This window comes from Pezoporus flaviventris, unplaced genomic scaffold, assembly GCF_033815535.1.
Source record: "Pezoporus flaviventris isolate CSIRO_AGI_PZ_B2104156 unplaced genomic scaffold, CSIRO_AGI_Pfla_v1 ptg000645l, whole genome shotgun sequence".
Classification (NCBI taxonomy): Eukaryota; Metazoa; Chordata; class Aves; order Psittaciformes; family Psittacidae; genus Pezoporus; species Pezoporus flaviventris.
Genome location: NW_026893191.1, coordinates 55,001 through 72,500, shown reverse-complemented (window position 1 = coordinate 72,500; position 17,500 = coordinate 55,001). Strand labels below are relative to the sequence as shown.

The 17,500-nt window shown below is 49.7% G+C and overlaps 1 protein-coding gene across 1 annotated transcript in view; it reads right to left on the bottom strand.

The window, feature by feature from the left end:
• The window catches only part of LOC133264130 (tenascin-X-like), a gene marked incomplete at both ends in the record, with an annotated part of 79,514 nt that overhangs the window by 10,848 nt on the left and 51,166 nt on the right, over positions 1–17,500 (bottom strand). The window contains 6 exons of the mRNA XM_061444055.1: positions 1,562–1,849; positions 6,424–6,711; positions 9,042–9,329; positions 12,339–12,632; positions 14,274–14,561; positions 17,302–17,500. The exon at positions 17,302–17,500 is cut by the window's right edge and continues 92 nt beyond it. Coding sequence (XP_061300039.1) covers positions 1,562–1,849; positions 6,424–6,711; positions 9,042–9,329; positions 12,339–12,632; positions 14,274–14,561; positions 17,302–17,500 — 1,645 coding nt within the window. The remainder of the gene's footprint in view (positions 1–1,561; positions 1,850–6,423; positions 6,712–9,041; positions 9,330–12,338; positions 12,633–14,273; positions 14,562–17,301) is intronic.

Here is a 17,500-nt window from a genome sequence, read left to right as displayed (position 1 = left end):
ATAAATCCTTTCATCCATCCATCCATCCATCCATCCATCCATCCATCCATCCATCCATCCATCCATCCATCCATCCATCCATCCATCCATTCATCTTTACATCCATCCATCCGTCCGTCCGTCCGTCCATCCATCCACCCACCCACCCAGCCACCCATCACCCATTCAGTCATCAATACATTCATTCATCATCCTCTTTTCCACCTTTCCTTCCACCCGTGCATCTGTAAAGTCCTACCAAGCACCCAATACAGGATCTGTGACAAACTCAAACATCCACCATCCGATCAGTTATTCATTGATGCACACATTCATCCATGCAACTCTTAATACTGGGACTCAGCACTCCAGACATTCTGGATTCCATGGCTCCATCTCTCCATTCTCCTACTCCTTAATCCAAATACATCCATTTATCCGTCCTACCCAACCCTCTCACAGGAAGCCGTGCTGCTCTAGAGACATTTCAAACCCTCACCACATGATCAGGCACAAACTCCACCACCCGCCTTCTGTACGTTCAACCAATCACTGATTCAGCAAAGTGAAACCTGCCTTTGAGACTCTCAGATTCCCTCAACCATGCATCAATGCAAGCATTCGGTGTTGTATCCCTTCATCCATTCAACACTCCATGCATTCCGCAGCCATCCAGCCCTCCAGTCATTCAACAAGCGTCGTTACTCTCTACTCATCCTTCTACTAATAAATGCTTTCTTCCATCCATCCATCCATCCATCCATCCATCATCCATCCATCCATCTGTTCATCCATTCATCCATCCATCCACACATGCATGCCTCATCCATACATCATTCCCCGTCTTTTCCATCTTTCATTCCATCCCTGCATCGATAGAGTCCTATCAAGAGCCCAGTACAGGATCACTGACGTACTCAATCATCTATTGTCTGACCACTCATCTACTGATGGATCTATTCATCAATGCAACCCTCAATGCTCCTCACTGAGGTAAAGCTCTTCAGGCATTCCATATTCCATGGATCATTCCACCCATTCATCTACTAATAATTCCAATTTTAACCATCCATCCATCCATCCATCCATCCATCCATCCATCCATCCATCCATCCATCCATCCATCTGTCCTTCCATCCATCCATCCATCCACCCATTCATCCACCCAATCATTCATACATTCATCCATCCATGCATCCTTGCATCCTTTCATCCACCCACTCATCCATACATTCATGCCTCCATCCAACTGTCCCCCCACTCAGCCATGCATCCATGCATCCATCCATCCACGCACTCATCCATCCACTCCTCCATCCATCCATCCACCCCTCCCATATCCAGTCATCTGTCAATCTCTCCATCCATCCATTCATGAATCTATCAATCTATTCATGAATCCATCCACCCATCCTCAACAACCCCTCCACCCTTCCAACCTGTCACACCCCCATCCTTCCATTAATCCCAAATCCCCTCCAACCCCTTTCCTCCACTGACCAAGGCACGAGCACGGGCCCTGCCCAAGCTTCTGTCCACTACAAGAGGTGGTTCAGCGGGGCTGGTGCCAGAGCCCCCTCACCTGTGACAGTGTCGGTGGAGACGGGGCCCAGGCGTGTGCGACCCCACAGCCCGTACAGGTTGAACTTGTAGCGGCGGGACGGGGACAGCCCCGGCAGCGTCAGCGTGCGGGAACCCCCGTCCACGGGCAGCACCTGGGGCTGGCCTTGTGCATCGCGGTACTGCAGCGTGAAGGAGTCAAAGGTGCCCTCGGGGACGCTCCACTCCAGCTGCACCGAGTCAGAGGTGACCTCGGACACCCTGAGCTCACCCAGCACTGGCTGGGATTCCTCCTCCTGTGGAGCTCGGGCTGCAGTGGAGAGGCCAAAATGAAGGCCATGAGCATCTGTATGTGAATCTATCTCTCCTTTCATCCATCCTTCTGTTCATCCATCCATCCATCCATCCATCCATCCATCCATCCATCCATCCATCCATCCACATATGCACGCTTTATTCATACATCATTCATTATTCTTTCCATCTTTCATTCCATCCCTGCATCTATAGAGCCCTATCAAGCGCCCAATACAGGTTCAGCAATTTAATCAATCATCTATTGTCTGACCACTCATTATTGATGGATCTATTCTTGAATGCAACCTTCAATGCCTCTCACTGAGATAAAGCTCACCAGGGATTCCATAGTCAATGGATCTCTCTATCCATTCATCTACTCATAATTCCAAAATTATCCATCCTTCCATGCATTGATCCATCCATCCATGCAGTCTTCCATCTGTCCTTCCATCCACACACTCTCCATCCATCCATCCATCCATCCATCCATCCATCCATCAATCCTTCCAGCTATCCACTCATCCGTCCATCCATCCATCCATCCATCCATCCATCCATCCATCCATCCATCCATAAATCCACCCACCCACTCATCCATTCATCCATCCATCCATCCATCCATCCATCCATCCATCCATCCATCCATCCATCCATCCATAAATCCACCCACCCACTCATCCATTCATCCATTTGACCTTCCATCCATTCATCCATCCTTTAACCCTTTTATCCTCTCACACATTCATCCATCCATCCATCCATCCATCCATCCATCCATCCATCCATCCATCCATCCATCCATCCATCCATCCTTCCACCTATCCACTCATCCATCCATCCATCCGTCCTTCCATGCATCCTTCCATGCATCCATCCATTCATCCATCCATCCATCCATCCTTCCACCTATCCACTCATCCATCCATCCATCCGTCCTTCCATGCATCCTTCCATGCACCCATCCATCCACCCACGCATGCATCCCTCCCTCCCTCCCTCCCTCCTTCCACCTATCCAATCATCTTCCATGCACCCATCCATCCACCCACTCACCCATTCATCCATCCCTCCCTCCCTCCATCCATCGACGCACCCATGCATGCTTCCATCCACCCACTCTTCCATCCATCCACGCGTCCATCCGTCCCACCGGCAGCCATGCTGCTCTAAAGACCTGCCAAACACTCAACCAATGATGACAAACAACCCCATCATCCACCTTTAGCACATTCCTTTGCTGATTCAGCACCATCAGACCTGGCCTTGAAGACTTTCAGGGTCGATCTGTAACTCCAACCATCCATTGCTGTATCCTTTCATCCATTCAGCCCTCTATGCTTTCCATAAGCACCCAGCTCTCCAGGAATTCAACACACATAGTTTTTGTATACTCATCCTTCTACTCATAAATCGTTTCGTACATCCGTCCATGCATCCATTCATCCATTCATCCATCCATCCATCCATCCATGCATCCATCCATCCATCCATCCATTCACCCATCCATCCATCCATCCATCCATCCATCCATCCATCCACCCATTCATCAGGCATCCATTGAACCATTAATCCGTAAATCCATCCATCCATTCATCCCAGCACCCATCCATCCTCCCATCCACCCACTCATCCATCCATCCATCCATCCACCCACTCATCCATCCATCCATCCATCCATCCATCCATCCATCCACCCACGCATCCAGCCATTCTTGCATCCATCCATACATCCCTCCACACATCATCCATCCATCCATCCATCCATCCATCCATCCATCCATCCATCCATCCATCCCCCTGCCTATTTATTCAACCATCCATCCATGCATCCATCCATCCATCCATCTCTCCATCCGTCATTCCGTTCATCTTTCGATCCATTCATTCAGCAAGCTAGCCACCCATCCCCCTGTCTCTTTGTCTCATCATCCATCCATCCATCCATCCATCCATCCATCCATCCATCCACCCAACATCCATCCCTCTGTCAGTCCCTTCACCCATCCATCATCCTTCCATCCGTCCATCCGTCCGTCCATCCGTCCATCCATCCATCCATCCATCCATCCATCCATCCATCCTTCCATCCATCCATCCATCCACACAACATCCATCCCTCTGTCAGTCCCTTCACCCATCCATCATCCTTCCATCCGTCCATCCATCCGTCCATCCATCCATCCATCCATCCATCCATCCACCCATCACACATTCATTCGTGAATACCTCCATCCATCATCCTCCTTTCCACCTTTCCTTCCACCCATGTGTCTCTGAAGTCCCATCAAGCACCCAATACAGGATCTGTGACAAACTCAAACATCCACCATCCGATCAGTTATTCATTGATGCACACATTCATCCATGCAACTCTTAATACTGGGACTCAGCACTCCAGACATTCTGGATTCCATGGCTCCATCTCTCCATTCTTCTACTCCTTAATCCAAATACATCCATTCATCCGTCCTATCCAACCCTCTCACAGGAAGCCGTGCTGCTCTAGAGACATTTCAAACCCTCACCACATGATCAGGCACAAACTCCACCACCCGCCTTCTGTACGTTCAACCAATCACTGATTCGGCAAAGTGAAACCTGCCTTTGAGACTCTCAGATTCTCTCAACCATGCATCAGTGCAAGCAGTCAGTGTTGTATCCGTTCATCCATTCAACACTCCATGCATTCCGCTGCCATCCAGCCCTCCACTCATTCAACAAACATCGTTACTCTCTACTCATCCTTCTACTAATAAATGCTTTCTTCTATCCATCGAACAATCCATCCACCCATTCATACATCCGTCCACCAATCCGTCTATCAAGGATCCACTCACCCATCAACCATCCATCCATCCATCCATCCATCCATCCATCCATCCATCCATCCACACATGCATGCCTCATCCATACATCATTCATTGTCCTTTCCATCTTTCAATCCATCCCTGCATCTATAGAATCCTATCAAGAGCCCAGTACAGGATCACTCAATCATCTATCGTCTGACCTCTCATCTATTTGTGGATCTTTTCATGAATGCAACCTCAGTGCTCCTCATTGAGTTAATGCTCTCCAGGCATTCCGTATTCTTAGAATCATAGAATCATAGCATAGTTAGGGTTGGAAAGGACCTTGAGATCATCAGGTTCCAACGCCCCTGCCATTGGTAAATCACGGTAAATCATACCACCCAAGGCCTCGTCCAAACTTGTCTTGAACACCGCCAGGGATGGAGCATTCATAACCTCCCTGGGCAACCCATTCCAGTGTCTCACCACCCTAACCAACTCATATTTCCAAATTTATCCATCCATCCATCCATCCATCCATCCATCCATCCCACAGGCAGCCATGCTGCTCTAAAGACCTCTCGAACACTCGACCCATGATGACAAACAACCCCATCATCCACCTTTAGTGCATTCATTTGCTGATTCAGCACTGACACACCTGGCCTTGAAGATGTTCAGGGTCCATCAACCATCCATAACTCCAACCATCCATTGCTGTATCCTTTCATCCATTCAGCCCTCCATGCTTTCCATCAGCATCCAGCTCTCCAGGAATTCAACACACATTGTTTATGTATACTCATCCTTCTACTCAGAAATTATTTCTTACATCTGTCCATCCCTCCATCCCTCCATCCATCCGTCCACCCATCCACCCACTCATCCATCCATCCATCCATGCATCCATCCATCCATCCACCCACTCATCCATCCATCCATCCATCCATCCATCCATCCATCCATCCATCCATCCACCCACTCGTCAGTCAATCCTTCCACCCTTCAATCCATCCATCCATACATTCATCAGCCATCCATATAACTATTCATCTGTAAATCCATCCATCCATTCATGCCTCCACCCATCCATCCTCCCATCCTCCCATCCACCCATCCATGCACCCATCCATCCACCCATCCATCCATCCATCCATCCATCCATCCATCCATCCATCCATCCATCCATTCTTCCATCCACCCACTCATCCACCCATTCATCTATCCTTCAATCTATCCATCCATTCATTAGCCAACCATATAACCATTCATCTGTAAATCCATCCATCCATTCATCCTACCATCCTTTCATCCACCCACACATCCATCCATTCATGCATGCATCCATCCATCCATCCATCCATCCATCCATCCATCCATCCATCCATCCATCCATCAATCCACCCATCCATCAATAACCCCACTCATTCATGTATCCACACACTCATCCATCCATTCATCCATCCTTCAATCCATCCATCCATTCATCCATCCATCCATTCATTCATCCATCCATTCATCCATCCTTCAATCCATCGATCCATTTACCAGCCATCAATGTAAACATTCATCTGGAAATCCATCCATCTATTCATCCCTCCCTCCATCCCCCCATCCATGCATTCAACAACCCCTCCACCCTGCCAACCTGTCACACCCCCATTCTTCCACTGATCCCAAATCCCCTCCCACCCCCTTTCCTCCACTGACCAAGGCACGAGCACGGGCCCTGCCCAAGCTTCTGTCCACTACAAGAGGCGGTTCAGCGGGGCTGGTGCCAGAGCCCCCTCACCTGTGACAGTGTCGGTGGAGACGGGGCCCAGGCGTGTGCGACCCCACAGCCCGTACAGGTTGAACTTGTAGCGGCGGGACGGGGACAGCCCCGGCAGCGTCAGCGTGCGGGAACCCCCGTCCACGGGCAGCACCTGGGGCTGGCCTTGTGCATCGCGGTACTGCAGCGTGAAGGAGTCAAAGGTGCCCTCGGGGACGCTCCACTCCAGCTGCACCGAGTCAGAGGTGACCTCGGACACCCTGAGCTCGCCCAGCACTGGCTGGGATTCCTCCTCCTGTGGAGCTGGAGCTGCAGTGGAGAGGCCACAGTGAAGGCTGTGAGCATCTGTATGTGAATCTATCTCTCCAGTCAACAATCCATCCATCTGTTCATCCATTCATCCATCCATCCATCCATCTGTTCATCCATTCATCCATCCATCCATCCATCCATCCATCCATCCATCCATCCATCCATCCATCCATCCATCCAATCATCCATCCATCCAGCTGGCCAGCCAGCCAGCCGATCATCCATCCATTTATCCATCCATTTATCCATCCATTTATCCATCCATCCATGCTTCCATCCATCCATCCATCCATCCATCCATCCATCCATCCATCCATCCATCCATCCATCCCCCTGTCTATTCATCCATCCATCCATCCATCCATCCATCCATCCATCCATCCATCCATCCACCCATCCCCCTGTCTATTCATCCATCCATCCATCCATCCATCCATCCATCCATCCATCCATCCATCCATCCACCATCCACCCACCATCTATCCGTCAGTACGTTCACCCAACCATCCATCTGTCCATCCATCCATCATCCATTCATTCATCAATACCTCCATCAATCATCCTCTTTTCCACCTTTCCTTCCACCCATGCGTCTCTGAAGTCCCATCAAGCACCCAATACAGGATCTGTGACAAACTCAAACATCCACTATCTGATCAGTTATTCATTGATGCACACATTCATCCATGCAACTCTTAATACTGGGACTCAGCACTCCAGACATTCTGGATTCCATGGCTCCATCTCTCCATTCTCCTACTCCTTAATCCAAATACATCCATTCATCCGTCCTATCCAACCCTCTCACGGGAAGCCGTGCTGCTCTAGAGACATTTCAAACCCTCACCACATGATCAGGCACAAACTCCACCACCCGCCTTCTGTACGTTCAATCAATCACTGATTCAGCAAAGTGAAACCTGCCTTTGCAGACTCTCAGATTCTCTCAACCATGCATCAGTGCAAGCATTCAGTGTTGTATCCCTTCATCCATTCAACACTCCATGCATTCCGCAGCCATCCAGCCCTCCACTCATTCAACAAATATCGTTACTCTCTACTCATCCTTCTACTAATAAATGCTTTCTTCTATCCATCGAACAATCCATCCACCCATTCATACATCCATCCACCTAGCCATCTATCAAGGATCCACTCACCCATCATCCATCCATCCATCCATCCATTCATCCACTCATGCATGCCTCATCCATACATCATTCATCGTCCTTTCCATCTTTCAATCCATCCCTGCATCGATAGAATCCTATCAAGAACCCAGTACAGGTTCACCAACGTACTCAATCATCTTCACTCTGACCACTCATCTATTGATGGATCTATTCATCAATGCAACCTCACTGCTCCTCATTGAGGTAAAGCTCTCCAGGCTTTCCATATTCATAGAATCATAGAATCATAGCACAGTTAGGGTTGGAAAGGACCTTAAGATCATCTAGTTCCAAATCCCATGCCATGCGCAGGTACACCTCACAGTAAATCATGTCACCCAAGGCCTCGTCCAACCTGGCCTTGAACACTGCCAGGGATGGAACATTCACAACCTCCCTGGGCAACCCATTCCAGTGCCTCACCACCTTAACCAACTCATATTTCCAAATTTATCCATCCATCCATCCACCCATCCATCCATCCATCCCACAAGCAGCCATGCTCCTCTTAAGACCAGCCAAACACTCAACACATGATGATGAACAACCCCATCATCCACCTTCAGTACATTCATTTGCTGATTCAGACACACCAACATTGAAGACTTTCAGGGTCCATCAACCATCCATAACTCCAACCATCCATTGATGTATTCATTCATCCATTCAGCCCTCCATGCTTTCCATCAGCATCCAGCTCTCCAGGAATTCAACATACATTGTTTATGTATACTCATCTTTCTAATCATAAATCCTTTCATACATCCATCCATCCGCATCCATCCTTCCATCCGTCCGTCCATCCATCCATCCATCTAACCACTCATCCATCTATACTTCCATTCATGCATCCATCCATTCATCGTTTCTTCCATCCATCCATGCATCCATCCGTCCATCCCATATCCAGTCATCTGTCAATCTGTCCATCTATCCATTCATGAATCCATCAATCTATTCATGAATCCAACCACCCATCCATGCATTCAACAACCCCTCCACCCTGCCAACCTGTCACACCCCCATCCTTCAATTGACCCCAAATCCCCTCCCACCCCCTTTCCTCCACTGACCAAGGCACGAGCACGGGCCCTGCCCAAGCTTCTGTCCACTACAAGAGGCGGTTCAGCGGGGCTGGTGCCAGAGCCCCCTCACCTGTGACAGTGTCGGTGGAGACGGGGCCCAGGCGTGTGCGACCCCACAGCCCGTACAGGTTGAACTTGTAGCGGCGGGACGGGGACAGCCCCGGCAGCGTCAGCGTGCGGGAACCCCCGTCCACGGGCAGCACCTGGGGCTGGCCTTGTGCATCGCGGTACTGCAGCGTGAAGGAGTCAAAGGTGCCCTCGGGGACGCTCCACTCCAGCTGCACCGAGTCAGAGGTGACCTCGGTCACCCTGAGCTCACCCAGCACTGGCTGGGATTCCTCCTCCTGTGGAGCTGGGGCTGCAGTGGAGAGGCCACAGTGAAGGCTGTGAGCATCTGTATGTGAATCTATCTCTCCAGTCATCCATCCATCCATCTGTTCATCCATTCATCCGCCCATCCACAAATGCATGCCTCATTCATACATCATGCATCTTTCCTTCCATCATTCATTCCACCCCTGCATCTATAGAGTCCTATCAAGAGCCCAGTACAGGATCACCGATGTACTCAATCATCTATTGTCTGGCCACTCATCTATTGATGATGATTCATCAATGCAACCCGCAATGCTTCTCACTGAGGTAAAGCTCTGCAGGCATTCCATATTCCAAGGATCATTCTATCCAACCATCTACTCATATTTACAAATTTATCCATCCGTCCATCCATCCATCCATCCATCCATCCATCCCACAGGCAGCCATGCTGCTCTAAAGACCTCTCAAATATTCAACACATGATGATGAACAACCCCATCATCCAACTTTAGTACATTCATTTGCTGATTTAGCACAGTCACACCTAGCATTGAAGACTTTCAGGGTCCATCAACCATCCATAACTCCAACCATCCATTGCTGTATTCTTTCATCCATTCAGCCCTTCATGCTTTCCATCAGCATCCAGCTCTCCAGGAATTCAACACACATTCTTTATGTATACTCATTCTTCATCTCATAAATCATTTCTTACATCCATCCATCCATCCATCCATCCATCCATCCATCCATCCATCCATCCATCCATCCTTCCATCCAGCCACTCATCTATCCATACACACATCCACCCACTCCACCATCCGTCCGTCCATCCATCCATCCATCCATCCATCCATCCATCCATCCATCCATCCATCCATCCATCCATCATTCCAGGGATTCATTCATGCTTCCACCAAGTTATTTATGCATCCATCCATTCATCCATCCATACACCCACTCTTCCATCCATCCATTCATCCCTCTCTCCATCCATCCTGCCATCCACCCATGCATTCATCCATTCACCTATCAATCCATCCATCGATCCATCCATCGATGCCTCCATCCACCCACTCATCCATCCATCCAACCATCCTTCAATCCATCCATTCGTTCACCAGCCATCCATGTAACCACTCATCTGTAAATCCGTCCATCCATCCATCCATCCATCCATCCATCCATCCATCCCCCCAAGCATCCATGCATCCATCCATTCTTCCATTCTTTCATCCACCCACTCATCCATCCATTCTTGTATCCATCCATCCGTTGACCCCAACATGCATGCATGCATCCATCCATCCATCCATGCGTGCATCCCCCTTTATATTCATCCATCCGTCCATCCATCCATCCATCCATCCATCCATCCATCCATCCATCCCCCATCCATCCATCCATCCATCCCCCATCTATTCATTCCTCCATCCATCCATCCATCCATCCATCCATCCATCCATCCATCCACACATGCATGTCTCATCCATACATCATTCATCGTCCTTTCCATCATTCATTCCATCCCTGCATCTATAGAATCCTATCAAGAGACCACTACAGGATCACCAACGTACTCAATCATCTCCTGACTGACCACTCATCTCTTCATGGATCTATTCATCAATGCAACCTCAATGCTCCTCATTGAGGGAACGCTCTCCAGGCATTCCATATTTTGAGAATCATAGAATCATAGCATAGTTAGGGTTGGAAAGGAGGCCACCCAAGGCCTTGTCCAACCTTGTCTGGAACTCCACCAGGGATGGAGCATTCACAACCTCCCTGAGCAACCTATTCCAGTGCATCACCACCCTAACGTACTCCTATTTCCAAATTCATCCATCCATCCATCCATCCATGCATCCATCCATCCATCCATGCATCCATCCATCCATCCATCCATCCATCCATCCATCCATCCACCCATCCATCCATCCATCCAATAGGCAGCCATGCTGCTCTAAAGACCAGTCAAACACTCAACACATGATGACGAACAACCCCATCATCCACCTTCAGTACATTCATTTACTGATTCAGCATTGTCACAGCTGGCCTTGAAGACTTTCAGGGTCCATCAACCATCCATAACTCCAACCATCCATTGCTGTATTCATTCATCCATTCAGCCCTCCATGCTTTCCTTCAGCATCCAGCTCTCCAGGAATTCAACATATATTGTTTATGTATACTCATCCTTCTAGTCATAAATCGTTTCTTACTTCCGTCCATCCATCCATCCATCCATCCATCCACACATCCATCCATCCATCCATCCATCCATCCACGCACAAATCCACCCATCCATCTATCCATCCATCCATCCATCCATCCATCCATCCATCCATCCATCCACGCACAAATCCACCCATCCATCTATCCATCCATCCATCCACCCATCCATCCATCCATCCATCCATTTACAAATCCACCCATCCATTCATCCATCCATCCATCCACAAATCCACCCATCCATTCATCCATCATCCATCCATCCATCCATCCATCCATCCATCCATCCATCCATCCATCCATTCTCCCACCCTATCATTCATCCATTCATCCATCCTTGCATCCTTCCATCCTTTCATCCAGCAACTCATTCATCCATTCATGAATCCATCCATCCATCTATCCTTCCATCCCTTCATCCACCCTCTCATTCATCCATCCATGCACACATCCATCCATCCATGCCTCCATCCATCCATCCATCCATCCATCCATCCATCCATCCATCCACCCACTCATCCATCCATGCATCCATCCTTCAATCCATCCATCCATTCATCACGCATCCATGTAACCATTCATCTGGAAATCCATCCATCCGTTCACCCCTCCATCCACCCAACCACCCATCAATCCATGCATTCAGCAACCCCTCCACCCTGCCAACCTGTCACACCCCCATTCTTCCACTGATCCCAAATCCCCTCCCACCCCCTTTCCTCCACTGACCAAGGCACGAGCACGGGCCCTGCCCAAGCTTCTGTCCACTACAAGAGGCGGTTCAGCGGGGCTGGTGCCAGAGCCCCCTCACCTGTGACAGTGTCGGTGGAGACGGGGCCCAGGCGTGTGCGACCCCACAGCCCGTACAGGTTGAACTTGTAGCGGCGGGACGGGGACAGCCCCGGCAGCGTCAGCGTGCGGGAACCCCCGTCCACGGGCAGCACCTGGGGCTGGCCTTGTGCATCGCGGTACTGCAGCGTGAAGGAGTCAAAGGTGCCCTCGGGGACGCTCCACTCCAGCTGCACCGAGTCAGAGGTGACGTTGGAAACCCTGAGCTCACCCAGCACTGGCTGCGATGCTGGTTCCTCCTCCTGTGGAGCTGGAGCTGCAGTGGAGTGGCCACAGTGAAGGCTGTGAGCATCTGTATGTGAATCTATCTCTCCAGTCATCCATCCATCCATCCGTTCATCCATTCATCCATCCATCCACACATGCATGCCTCATCCATGCATCATTCATCGTCTTTTCCATCTTTCATTCCATCCCTGCATCGATAGAGTTCTATCATGAGCCCAGTACAGGATCACTGACGTACTCAATCATCTATTGTCTGACCACTCATCTACTGATGGATCTATTCATCAATGCAACCCTCAATGCTCTTCATTGAGGTAAAGCTCTCCAGGCATTTCATATTCATAGAATCATAGAATCATAGCATAATTAGGGTTGGAAAGGACCTTAAGATCATCTAGTTCCAAATCCCCTGCCATTGGCAGGTACACCTCACGGTAAATCATACCACCCAAGGCCTCATACAAACTTTTCTTGAACACCGCCAGGGATGGAGCATTCACAACCTCCCTGGGCAACCCATTCCAGTGCCTCACCACCTTAACCAACTCATATTTCCAAATTTATCCATCCATGAATCCATGAATCCATCCATCCATCCATCCATCCCATAGGCAGCCATGCTGCTCTAAATACCTGTCAAACACTCAACATATGATGACGAACAACCCCATCATCCACCTTCAGTACATTCATTTGCTGATTCAGCATTGTCACAGCTGCCCTTGAAGACTTTCAGGGTCGATCAACCATCCATAACTCCAACCATCCATTGCTGTATTCTTTCATCCATTCAGCCCTTCATGCTGTCCATCAGCAGCCAGCTCTCCAGGAATTCAACACACATTGTTTATGTATACTCATCCTTCTACTCATAAATCGTTTCTTCCATCCATCCATCCATCCATCCATCCATCCATCCATCCATCCATCCATCTATCAATCCAACCACTCATCTATCCATACACCCATCCACCCACTCAACCATCCAGCCACTCATCCATTCATCCTTCCATCCACCCATCCATCCACCCATCCATCCATCCATGCCTCCATCCATTCATCCATCCATCCATCCATCCATCCATCCATCCATCCATCCATCCATCCATCCATTCATCCATCCATCCATCCATCCATCCATCCATCCATCCATCCATCCATCCATCCATTCTCCCACCCTATCATTCATCCATTCATCCATCCTTGCATCCTTCCATCCTTTCATCCAGCAACTCATTCATCCATTCATGAATCCATCCATCCATCTATCCTTCCATCCCTTCATCCACCCTCTCATTCATCCATCCATGCACACATACATCAATCCATGCCTCCATCCATCCATCCATCCATCCATCCATCCATCCACCCACTCATCCATCCATGCATCCATCCTTCAAACCATCCATCCATTCATCACGCATCCATGTAACCATTCATCTGAAAATCCATCCATCCGTTCACCCCTCCATCCACCCAACCACCCATCAATCCATGCATTCAGCAACCCCTCCACCCTGCCAACCTGTCACTCCCCCATCCTTCCACTGATCCCAAATCCCCTCCCACCCCCTTTCCTCCACTGACCAAGGCACGAGCACGGGCCCTGCCCAAGCTTCTGTCCACTACAAGAGGCGGTTCAGCGGGGCTGGTGCCAGAGCCCCCTCACCTGTGACAGTGTCGGTGGAGACGGGGCCCAGGCGTGTGCGACCCCACAGCCCGTACAGGTTGAACTTGTAGCGGCGGGACGGGGACAGCCCCGGCAGCGTCAGCGTGCGGGAACCCCCGTCCACGGGCAGCACCTGGGGCTGGCCTTGTGCATCGCGGTACTGCAGCGTGAAGGAGTCAAAGGTGCCCTCGGGGACGCTCCACTCCAGCTGCACCGAGTCAGAGGTGACCTCGGACACCCTGAGCTCGCCCAGCACTGGCTGGGATTCCTCCTCCTGTGGAGCTGGAGCTGCAGTGGGGAGGCCAAAATGAAGGCCATGAGCATCTGTATGTGAATCTATATCTCCATTCGTCCATCCGTTCATCCATCCACCTGTTCATCCATCCATCTGTTCATCCATCCATCCACACATGCATGCCTCATTCATACATCATTCATTATTCTTTCCCTCTTTCATTCCATCCCTGCATCTATAGAGCCCTATCAAGCGCCCAATACAGGATCAGCAATTTAATCAATCATCTATCGTCTGACTACTCATCTATTGATGGATCTATTCTTGAATGCAACCTTCAATGCCTCTCACTGAGATAAAGCTCACCAGGCATTCCATATTCAATGGATCACTCTATCCATTCATCTTCTCATAATTCCAAAATTATCCATCCTTCCATGCATTGATCCATCCATCCATGCAGTCTTCCATCTGTCCTTCCATCCACACACTCATCCATCCATCTATCCATCCATCCATCCATCCATCCATCCATCCATCCATCCATCCATCCATCCATCAATCCTTCCACCTATCCACTCATCTGTCCATCCATCCATCCATCCATCCATCCATCCATCCATCCATCCATCCATCCATCCATCCTTCCACCTATCCACTCATCCATTCATCCATCCCTCCCTCCCACCATCCATCGATCCACCCATGCATCCTTCCATCCACCCACTCCTCCATCCTTCCATCCATCCATCCCACAGGCAGCCATGCTGCTCTAAAGACCTGCCAAACACTCAACCCATGATGACAAACAACCCCATCATCCAACTTTAACACATTCCTTTGCTGATTCAGCACCATCAGACCTGGCCTTGAAGACTTTCAAGGTCCATCAACCATCCATAACTCCAACCATCCATTGCTGTATTCTTACATCCATCCAGCCCTCCATGCTTTCCATCAGCATCCAGCTCTCCAAGAATTCAACACACATTCTTTATGTATACACATGCTTCCGTTTCTTGCATCCCTCCATGCATCCATCCATCCATCTTTCCATCCATCCATCCATGCATTCATCCATGCAGCCTTCCATCCAACCACTCATCCATCCATCTGTCCATTTATCCATCCATCCATTCTTTCATCCATCCATCCATCTGTCCATTTATGCATCCAACCATTCTGTCATCCACCCATCCATCCTTCCATCCATCCATCCACCCATCCATCCATCCATTCATCAGCCATCCATAGAAGCATTCATCTGTAAATCCACCCATCCATTCATCCCACCACCCATCCATCCTCCCATCCACCCACTCATCCGTCCATCCATCCATCCATCCATCCATCCATCCATCCATCCATCCATCCGTCCCTCTTTCTGTCCATCTTTCCATTCATCTTTTAAACCATTCATCCTTCAAGCCAGCCACCCATCCCCCTGTCTCTCCATCCATCCATCCATCCATCCATCCATCCATCCATCCATCCACCCACAATCCATCCCTCCATCAGTCCATCCATCCATCCATCCATCCATCCAGCCGTCTGTCCATCCATCATCCATTCATTCATCAATACCTCCATCAATCATCCTCCTTTCCACCTTTCCTTCCACCCATGAGTCTCTGAAGTCCCAACAAGCACCCAATACAGCATCCGTGACAAACTCAAACATCCACCATCTGATCAGTTATTCATTGATGCACACATTCATCCATGCAACTCTTAATACTGGGACTCAGCACTCCAGACATTCTGGATTCCATGGCTCCATCTCTCCATTCTCCTACTCACAAATCCAAATACATCCATTCATTCGTCCTATCCAACCCTCTCACAGGAAGCCGTGCTGCTCTAGAGACATTTCAAACACTATCCATCCATCGATCCATCCACCCATTCATCATCCATCCATCCATCCATCCTCCATCCATCCATCCATCCGTCCACTTATCCATCCACCCATCCAACCATCCACCCTGAACAACCCCTCCACCCTTCCAACCTGTCACACCCGCATCCTTCCATTGATCCCAAATCCCCTCCCACCCCCTTTCCTCCATTGACCAAGGCACGAGCACGGGCCCTGCCCACGCTTCCGATTCAGCAAAGTGAAACCTGCCTTTGAGACTCTCAGATTCTCTCAACCATGCATCAGTGCAAGCATTCAGTGTTGTATCCCTTCATCCATTCAACACTCCATGCATTCCGCTGCCTTCCAGCCCTCCACTCATTCAACAAACATCGTTACTCTCTACTCAGCCTTCTACTGATAAATCCTTTCTTCTAGTCATCCATCCATCCATCCATCCATCCATCCATCCATCCATCCATCCATCCATCCATCCGTCCATCCATCCATCCATCCACCCATCATCCATCCTTCCATTCACGGACCTATTCACTATTCTGTCTTTCACTGCACTCTTCTCTGTACTGGTTCTTTAACCCATCCCTCCAATGAATCATCGAGTGATCAAAACAGTCGCTTGAGACTGTGAACCAAAGCCAAAATTTAACTACCCCCATAACTCTATCCATCCATCCATGCATCCAGCCATCAATCAATCAACTATCCAACCATCCATCTATCCATCCACCCATCGAACCATCCATCCTCAACAACCCCTCCATCCTTCCAACCTGTCACGCCCCAATTCTTCCTTTGATCCCAAATCCCCTCCCACCCCCTTTCCTCCACTGACCAAGGCACGAGCACGGGCCCTGCCCAAGCTTCTGTCCACTACAAGAGGCGGTTCAGCGGGGCTGGTGCCAGAGCCCCCTCACCTGTGACAGTGTCGGTGGAGACGGGGCCCAGGCGTGTGCGACCCCACAGCCCGTACAGGTTGAACTTGTAGCGGCGGGACGGGGACAGCCCCGGCAGCGTCAGCGTGCGGGAACCCCCGTCCACGGGCAGCACCTGGGGCTGGCCTTGTGCATCGCGGTACTGCAGCGTGAAGGAGTCAAAGGTGCCCTCGGGGACGCT